The following is a 10,004-nucleotide window of genomic DNA, read 5'->3' as shown; positions in this document are numbered from 1 at the left end:
AGGCAGGAACATGTTAGGTGGCCCACAGCTCCTGTAACACTAGATCTAGGGGAATCCAGTGCCCTCTTCTGGCCATTGAGAGCAACTGCACTCATGTGCACATACCTCTGCATAGACACACATGAATAAATACACACAATTAAGAATAAAAGTAGACCTTAATAAAAAGATCACCTACTGTTTTTCCCCTTATTCACACTTGCAGATAAAAATTTTTTCAGCCACATTAAAGGAAAACGCCAGTCTTGATGTTTAGGAAAAAAAGTTCATTCCTTCATCCTTCCAAACAAGGTACAATACAACTGAGTAACAATACACACTTCTGAAAACCACAACAGTATCTTATATTCCTCACTGCTCTTTAAGTATAATTCAGATATTAAGGAAAAAAGCTTCTAATCACATTAATACATTACAGAAACCAAAATTAACTTACCACATAAAATAAATTAAAACATTACATATCAACCTTCAGTGCATCATATACAGAAGTCAGAATGATGAGTTCTAAGACAGCATCAGGTTCCTTATAATAAAGTTACTACTCTACAGAGAGGAGTTGCTGTTCGGTTCTCTCTGTGTGTAATCATGTGCACGAGTGTGTGCAACACTAGGTCTTTGAGACAGATAAATGGCTTCAGGGAATAAATCTTACACCAGAACATTAAAAACAAACGTAAGTCAGGCATGGTGGCATACACCTGTAACCCAGGAGGCTGAGGCAGGGTTTGAGGCTGGCCTGGGCTACAGAGTAAAACCCTGTGTCAAAAACCATATGTGTTGTTTAGTATGGCCTCTCCTTGGTCCTGGGAGCGACAAGCTTAGAACTCACCACAGGACTGGGCCTGTGGGCAGGGTTAGAATGCTGTTGGCTCACCCAGTAACTAACAGTCGCTAGGAAAGCTGGCCTGGGGACTCCAGGTGACTTTCTGTACTTGGGAACAACCCACGACTCCAGCCTTAGAGCCAGAGCCTCACCCTTCGCCAGTGTGCGTGTTTAGGACCAATCTTGCCTCCTGCCCCTTTTTTGGGGGGAGTGGGAGAAAACGCACTTTGGGACTATTGGTCCCACCCTTTTTCTAGGACACATGACAAACTGACTCCTGGCTTGGTTCTGTATTTGTCCATCTGGAATCTGTCTTTCAGGCTGGAGTTGCCACTGTATTTTTTCCATGGAGAAAATGTGTCCTATGGTGTGTTCAAGGTTACAACCAGAGGTGTGGCAGCCTTTCTAAAATTCAAAAATTCATTTTTATTTTTAAAAATTAGTGAGTGTGTGTTCTCTCCTTCCACCATGTGGGTCCCAGGGATTGAATTCGGGTCCTCAGGGTTGTTGGCAAATACTTTTACTCATGGTGCCATCTTGATGTCCCTGGAATTAATTCCAATTCATTCTGTGGGGCTGTTCATTGTCCCCTGAGTCACTGAACAACTGTGCTGTCCTGTGTGGCTGCTGAGGATTACTCCTTGTTTATAGCTGTGTTGAACATCAAGAGAGGGCCAGGAAATACAGTGTGAACTGACAGGAAGGTGCTGTGGGGAGCATGGTGTGAACTGACAGAAGGGCACTGTAGGGGGCATGGTGTGAATTGACAGGAGGGCAATGAGGGGAGCACAGTATGAACTGACAGGAGGGTGCTGTGGGGAGCACAGTGTGAACTGACAGGAGGGTGCTGTGGGGAGCACAGTATGAACTGACAGGAGGGTGCTGTGGGGAGCACAGTGTGAACTGACAGGAGGGTGCTGTGGGGAGCACAGTGTGAACTGACAGGAGGGTGCTGTGGGGAGCACAGTGTGAACTGACAGGAGGGTGCTGTGGGGAGCACAGTGTGAACTGACAGGAGGGTGCTATGGGGAACACAGTGTGAACTGACAGGAGGGCACTGTGGGGAGCACAGTGTGAATTGACAGAAGGGTGCTATGGGGAGCATGGTGTGAACTGTCAGAAGGTGCTGTGGGGAGCATGGTGTGAACTGGCAGGAGGGTGCTGTGGGGAGCACAGTGTGAACTGGTAGGAGGTGCTGTGGGGAGCATGGTGTGAACTGGCAGGAGGGTGTTGTGAAGAGCATGGTGTGAACTGGCAGGAGAGCGCTGGTAAAGTTAATCAGGGCTATCTCTGTTGTGAGATGGCCCAGGGAGGAAAATAACATCGGTCTTCCAAAATCAGTCACCAAAAATCAGGGCTGTCATCTGTTGGGGCAGGAACGATGTCCAGCCAGACTCATCACAGCCTAGCCTTAGCTTCTGACTCTTCAGACCCGTTGTTTTACAAAAGACCTGGCTGGGAAGGCACTTCTAGGGGCATTTGAGCTGCTGCATTTATGTATAGGCACCAGGAGGGCTACTGGCTGCTGTGATTGGCTGGGCCTGAGAACTGGGATGCTCAGACCCCCAAGCTGAGGTCCTCCCTGGGATCCTCCGCCTTCACCATCATATGTCCATCCTAATTTTCCCCACCTTTGCTGAGTCTTCGATGACAATTCCTGGTGACATCTTTAGGATGGGACATTAGTGAAGAAGTTCCCATCAATACTTTGATGTCAGTTCAAAATCTTTAAAGAAGTCAGATGTTCAGGACCCTCCAGCAGACCAGGGAAGATCTGTCATCTGAAGGTAATGGTGTGCACTAAATGAAAACAAGCCCTGTGCCTCATTTGTGTAGGTCCCCATGAGTCAGGACTTCAGGCAGGGTCCTACTGAAAATGCTGGGGCCAATAGAGGTCTAAGGTCCAGTGTAGTTGATCGGTCTCTGAGCAGCAGGCTACACCCGACCTTGACCCACATGGATAACCCAAGGAAAGCAAACTTAACCTATTTTCTTTAAAAACTGAAAAACTCTGCTGGGCATGGTGGTACACACCTATAAGCCTAGAACGCAGGAGGCTGGAGCAGAAGCACCTTGAGTTCAAGGTCAACCTGGGCTATACAGCAAGAACTTGTCTCACAAAAAGAAACAACAAAACATCAAACCAAAATAATAATAATAACAAAAGTGATGAATTATGCCTGGAGCCGCGTCAGCTCTGTAGCTAGAGGACAGCTCCGGACAGACCCAGTTTCTTCTTTTGGGGCTTCAGTTGTTGTGAGGAGAGCAGGCCAGGGTTAAGACCTGGGGCAGATCAATGCCTAGATCCTAGGAGAAGAGAAAAATCTACAGAAAAAGGTGGGATGGAAGAAGAATGAAGCAAACTTTCTGATAGAAACCAAATCGACTTGGTGTATCGAATGCCCTCTCCCGAGGCAGAGTCAGAGGTTCTAGGTGGCTGATGGGGGCGGGCTTTACACTTCTGAGTTAGACAATGTCCTCCTCCCTAAGCAGCGTTATATACTAACTGTCATTCTGTCTCCAGACAGTACCGAGCAGCCCAGGGATGTGGGTGAGCCCAATGGGTCAGAGCACCCTAGGGTGCTCAGGTCTCCTTCTCCAGAGGGGAGTGGAGAGGTTTGGTAGCAATTTTGTTAATAATGCCAACGTTCTGAAAGGGAAGAAAACAAAACAAACAAACAAAATCCAACAGTGGGATATTTATCCTAATGCTTGAAAATAAATAGGAAAGTTAAGTTTCTCCTTCTGAAAATAAAGCAAAAACCAAGGCAAAAGCATGGAAAATAAAGGGCTGGTCCCCTTCATGGATTTGGCCCATAACTTGCTGCTAATGCCGGAGCTCACGAGGAAGTTAATCCACTTAGCCAAGCACTGGCATGTGTGTCCTCCCTAGGTGTCCCCGCAGGCTCTTTTGTGCTCTTGCCCCCGTGGGAGGGGGCTCTGCCACTGGCCTTGCTAACTTTGCGACCATGTGTATCTGGGGGGACTTTTCCGCTTTGTATCTTAGAGGGCATGGCCTCCAAATAGCAGTTCTGTTCCCATCAGAGTCACTTTTGGCCTCTGTCCCTACAGCCCCTGGGAGGCACCTCTCCCTGCAGTCGGGCTTTATCAAAGTGGCTGGACGTTTCTGTTTGGTGTAACGTCACAGTCAGCTGCTCTTGTATCGTTAATGTGGATGCCTGACATTGACTTAAGAGATCAAAGATAAAACCATTATCCATCGAATAAATAAGACACACATCCTGGCAACAGCTTGAGGAGATGTCAAGGGTCCTAGGAGGCCACGCTGTCTTCATATAGTAATAGGCTTCTCCCTTGTCCATTTTGTACATCAACCATGGAGTCTCTGCTGGGACCAGATGGCCCATTGAGAAGAAACAGCCTGGTATCCATGACTGGCAGGAGACACCAACCCAAGTGCATGCCTGGTGTGGGTTAGCAAGAAGGCCAGGAAGCCCTTTGAGGTTCTCGTTCAGTTTGTCTTGAAACATTGTCTACTGGCCTCTTCTCTAGGGTGCACTGAGGAAGCCCGGCAGACAGAGTTACCACACAGTTTTGAAGGCCTATAGAGGATAGATGGCCGCACAGGCATTGTGCCCTGCACAGGGAAAGTCTGCCAGCAGGTCCCAGGAACGTGGGTACTGCCAGTGGCATTGTCCCAAGAAGCTTTTCTGGTGTTGGCCTTCCATAGGTCACCTGGCCGAATTCCTCCTCTGGGATCTTCAGACCACTGGCAGAGAAGGAAGACAGAGTGAGTGATGTGGGTCCAAGCTGGGGAGACAAGCTGGGGACAGAGACTTTGGGGCAACATCATCCAATGTCACCGATGTCTCTCAGGAACCAGGCCCAGTTCTAGGCCAGCTTCAGGGGCATCAGTTTCTGAAACTACGCCTTCAGTGACAATAGACTATGAGTTACAGTAGAGGGGGTGGGGTTGTAATGGAGAAAGATGAGTTAGAGTAGCCAGGAGGTTGGGGGACATATTTCTGTCAGGAGGGCTGCAGTTCAGCCAAACCCATGACTGGTTTTCCTGTCAGGAGTGGCAGGGAGAAACAGCCCTTCGCTTCCCTCCTGTTTGGTCTCAGCACCTCTGTGCCAACTTGGAAAATGGTGGCCATTTTCTCCACCCAGGGTACCTTCCCAGGAAGAAAAGGGGAGAAACTGTTTTGTACCTGTCTCAGAGTGGCAGCAAGCGGTCCTTCCCTTCAGAAGGGCGCTGGGCTTCTCGTGTCTGCAGACAAGGGCGCGGCACCACTCACAGTGCTTGCGGATGTGGCAGCAGCTGGTGACAGAAGGGACAGGTTGAGTTGCACCTGCCTGGCAGGGGAGCCCAGCTGGGCAGCCCTGGGTTCTCACTCATCAGCCACGCCAGACCCTGAGGACCCGGACAGTTACCCACCAGCCTCAAAGAACCTGTTGGCTGCTGCACAGACAGGGCCACCATTATTGCTGGAGCTCTGCCTAGAACTCCCTGGATCACCTGGCTCCAGACTCCCTAGTTGGCTGAGGGGACAGCCACCTAGCTGCTTGCTGTCTCCATATTGGGCCAGCTGAGAAGTTCTGCCAGTGTAGCAATGGCTTTATAGCAGACATGAGGACTAAGACCAGCAGACCCTGGGGTTGGAGGCCATCATGCTTCAGGGGTGGCCAAGTCATCCCTGGGCTTGTGTCCCAGATGCCCGATCATCAGCAACTCACCAGGGCAGTGTCTCTTATTGGCCTGTGTGCAACCTGGCCAGCCTTGGAGGACAAAAGCCTGGCCTTGCTTTTATATCCAGCCTCATCAAAATAGCCTTTGTGCTTTCTGCAGTCCCAGCCTTCAGTCAACCTGAACTGTGCTGACAGGCTGCCTTTAACTGAAGAGCGCCTTGGGCCAATTCAAACTAGGTAGGATCCTCTGAGCCCTTTGACTTAGAATAAACCATCCCAGGGATGAAGTCCGGCTTGGTGTCAGCTGCTGGGAATCCAACACTGTGTATCCAGGGCTCTGGTTGTACCAGCCAGGTCAGTGGGCAGCTATGGACAAGCTAATAGGATAAGACACTCCTGCAGTCTCCTTTGACCTGGGTCTCAACACAGGTCCCTGGAGGATACAGTTTAGAGGACAAGAGGGTGGTGGTGGAGAAAGAGGGAGGGCGCCGAGGGTGAGGACACCAGGGTGCAGCAATAGCACCGGGAGCCCCTGACGTAACTTCAGAATTTATCAAATGCTTTTTGCAGGGAGGAAGAGCTTTGCTGCAGACCAGGGGCGCTGAGCTGTTTCCAGCTCCCTCCAAAGCCCCTGCCCAGCTCACAGGTTTTCAGAAGGCTCTGGGTTCACAGGCAGGGGTAGGGCATGTCTTTGATTTGACATGACTTCTAGAAGAGCCCAGAACCACTGCTATTGCCCACCCGTGTTCCAGGTGTTTGCACGTATTGCCTGACACTGGGTGGAGAGACGTTAACCCTCTTAGCTGACGTCACTCTCACGTCACAACAATGTGGCTCTTCTGTGTGGCCATGTTCTAGTTGTTCCTGGCAAGGCAGGCCGTTGGGGGACATGAACACAGGGGTGGCAAATACTCACTGGATCAGCACACAGGTGACAATCAGGACAGCCAGGGCCACGATAGAGACCACCACCAAGGCAGTGATGGCCTGTTTCTTCTGACTGGCAGCCACCACGGCCAGGAGATCCGCATGCTCGCAGCGAACCCCCACGTACCCAGAGTGGCAGCTGTGGGAGAAAGGAATGTTAGCTTGCCTCTGACAGAGGGGCTTCTTTACCCAAGCTAAGCTGGAAGGACCTGGGCTTGTTGGACAAGTCCCAAAGGGCCTCCGTCTCCCTTGTGATTGGAGACCCAGGCGTGAGGCCTCTTTCTTACCATGCTGCTGCTTGCTGAGGGGAGGGGAAACTGATCCCCTTCTTCACCAAGGGAGCACTTGGGATCTCTGCACTGTGTTAACTCTCGAGCACTGAGGACAAGAACTTCATTTTGGTAGGCAATGAAGCTCTGTGTGTGCATGCTCATGCGTGTGTGCATGCTGGTGTAGGTGCATGGATGGATGTGTGCACATCTGTGGAGGCCAGAAGTCACTGTTTCGTATCTTTCTCCATCACCCTTTGTCTTATTTTGGAGACAGAGTCCCTTACTTTATCTGGACTTCCCCTATATGGCAAGGTTGTCTGGCCACTAAGTTCCAATGATCCCCTTGCCTCTGTCTCCTCGGCTATGGGGTTAAATAAGTCGTTACACCACTTTCCCCCATGGGAGTTAGCAATCTGGACTCAGGTCTTCATAGTCTTGTGGCAAGTATTTTACCAACTGAGCTGTTTCCTCAGCTCCAAATTCAGGTTTGTTTGTTTGCTTGAGACAGGGTCTTCCTATGTAGTCTTGGCTGCCCCAGAACTCACTATGTAGACCAGGTTGGCCTCAAACTCACAGAGATCTGCCTGCCTCTGCCACCCAAGTGCTGGGATTAAGGGCACGTGTTATCACGCCTAGCCCAAATCCAGGTTATTTTAAAACCAAATTTGCTTATTTAGAATTTTGAATGAAAAAAATACACTAGATGAGTAGTTGGTGCTTGCCTTTTCTGTCTTCTTCACCAAGTCCATTTCCTGCTTGGTTCAGTGCATCATCTGGTCCCTCCAGGAAGGGATGAGGGCCTGGCACTGTCACCTGGTCACATCAGGGCTGAGAAGCCTCTGGACTCCTGTGAGATCTTGTGTGTTGGCAGCCAGTGAAACACGCCTGACCTCCACACAGTGCGTGAAGACATTAATGAGGTCAGGTGTGAACGTGCATGCTGGTGCGTGCATCGCCAGCCCATTCATTCCTGGTCTGGCTGCACCTGCAGCTTCTCTGGCTCTGCCATGCCAAAGGCAGCCTCCTGTCTGCACAGGGTTGCTTAGTGGATGGTTCTTTATGATGCGCTGGTGATGACAAGACATGGGCCACTTGCTTTCCTGGCATTCCTCCAAGCATGCGACTCTTTTTAACAGAAAAGTGACACCATGGTCCCTTTTTAAAAATCCTCAATGTCAATATTGAGTTCCAGCTCTCTCAGGCAGGAAGCTTCCTTGAGGAGCAACCCCACATCACACATCAAATTTACATTATATTATATACATTTTAAACTATGGCTAAGGTAGCTAATATTCTTAAGTCTATGCTTGAATTACCTTTAACTTGCAGCTGTCAGGTAAACGGGCTTTATAGAACACAGGAAGGACAAGGCCCTCCCTGGGGTACCCGGGGCTGTGCCAGGCTGGCTCCACAGCCATCCCAGGTGGAATCCCTGAGTTCAGTCTCCTCAGCCCCCAGGCCCAGCTCTCACGAAGGCTCATGGAGCTACAGGACAAACAGGGCATGTTTTCTCAGATCATGGCTTCTGTCCAGGGCTAAACATCAGCATCTGGATGCTGAAGGGTTGGGCATTGTAGTGGGTTTAAGGCTAATGGCAGCCTGAGATATGGTGCGCACACCCTTCGCCGAATCACCCAAAGGTGGCTATTAGTTGAAGCCCAGATAGTTGAGTTTATTATTGTTTTTGTAGCCTTGGCTAGCTCACACTCATGATCCTCCTGCCTCAGCTTCCGAATGCCTGGATGGCAGTCGTGCACCACCAGGCTTGGCTACTTGTTCTTTGGTTGGGGTTACTTTGTGTTTGGTGTGCTTTCTCGTTTAATCTTGTTATGGAAAAGCCGAGCCACACTTTCCTGCACCTGTTCTCGGGACTTGAAGGACATTTGTACCAAGTCCAAGACTGGGGGCTGGCTCCCTCTCCTTTGCCAGATGGTAGGCTTATGGTTTAGCGTCTTATCTTGAAAAGTAGAAAAGACTGGAGTTTAAGTTAAGCGTGCTGTAAAGAGCTTGTGTCCTTGGTAACTAAGAAAGTTAGGCAGTGCTAACAGGGAAATAGAAGAATGCCCTGAGGACCTAGATAGTCGGGCTGTCTACACGGACTCTCATGTAGATAGACGGGCTGTCTACACGGACTCTCATGTAGATAGACGGGCTGTCTACACGGACTCTCATGTAGATAGACGGGCTGTCTACACGGACTCTCATGGCTCAGTGCAGTGGGATGGAGACAAGATTTTGTTCCATTAAAAAAAAGAAAAGAAAACCTGCAGGGAGGCAAAGAGGAGACAATTCACTGGGTAGCCACTGCCTTTCTGGGGGGAGGCAGAGAGGAGACAGATTACTGAGTAGCCTCTGGCCTTTTCCCTGGTGGCAGATGGGGGAAACAACAGTGACCAACCCCCAGAACTGTTTGGTGATCAGCTGTTGGCTTGGGCCCACCCAATCTGAATTGTCCATGATTAGAGAACATTGGTCAGGTTCTCTCAGCCCAATCTCAAGTTCTAACTCTATTCCCGGATGTCCCTACTTTCCAGAGTCCCCGAGTTAGAGGGGACTTTCTGTGATGTTTGACATCTCCTCCATACAGGGTCTTAATCTCTCCCTCCTAGCATCCTGCAAGGTCAAGCAGCCCACATGGTCCCTCCTAGCCCAAGTGGTCACACACAGGTTCTCGGACACCTGGAATACATCCCTGACTCTCCCACACTGCCTTCCACAGACCACATTCTCCAGAAACCACGTGCTTTCTGCACAGATTCACCCACTCGCCAGCCTGTCTATTTTCCCATGGCTCAGCAGCTCCTCCCAGACCCTGTCCGTCTTTGAACGCCTGCAGCCCCACCTGTGCCCCCCCCTCTTTCCCCAGCCCCTCGCTCCTGCAGGGCAGGCCTTGTCCTACAAAATGCCCTGTGTTTCAGTAGTTCCTTGAGTGGGGAAAAAGATCAGACTTGACAGCTCATCTTCTCTTTAGTTTCTAGTCTTCTAATATTAGGCTTCATTATGCTGATTATTTTAAGCACAAGCCACATAAGGAGGGCGGAGTGTCACCTCACCTGGCGACAGATGAGTCACAGCCTCACTCTGCTGCCTTACCTCTGGCAGGCACAGCAGAGTCCCCTGGGAGTTCTAGAAACTTCTGGGTCCAAGGCCATACCCTCACTCTGGCCACCTGGCCTCCTGGGTGGCCCTAGCATGCATACAAGTCCGAGGAGCGCAGAGGTAGGACTGGCTTGGAATCTGGAACCAAGTTCAAATGCACTGGCTCCTTCTCTAGCTTCCTTCCTTCCCTTTCCTCCTTCAGCACTGTCCCAGAGTGATAGCTGTAAGAA

The 10,004-nt window shown here is 50.2% G+C and overlaps 1 protein-coding gene across 1 annotated transcript in view; it reads right to left on the bottom strand.

The window, feature by feature from the left end:
• Nucleotides 1-251: 251 nt before the first annotated feature.
• Nucleotides 252-10,004, bottom strand: part of Tgfa (transforming growth factor alpha) — a 93,229-nt gene continuing 83,476 nt past the window's right edge. Inside the window, 3 exon segments of the mRNA XM_041635581.1 lie at nucleotides 252-4,556; nucleotides 4,999-5,108; nucleotides 6,393-6,542. Coding sequence (XP_041491515.1) covers nucleotides 4,549-4,556; nucleotides 4,999-5,108; nucleotides 6,393-6,542 — 268 coding nt within the window. The 3' untranslated portion in view covers nucleotides 252-4,548.

Source organism: Microtus oregoni, unplaced genomic scaffold (assembly GCF_018167655.1).
Source record: "Microtus oregoni isolate MIOR12 unplaced genomic scaffold, Mior012 000002F_ref0000024, whole genome shotgun sequence".
NCBI classification, from domain to species: domain Eukaryota; kingdom Metazoa; phylum Chordata; class Mammalia; order Rodentia; family Cricetidae; genus Microtus; species Microtus oregoni.
Note: the sequence above shows the minus strand (reverse complement) of the source record. Positions and strands in the feature narration are given on the sequence as shown.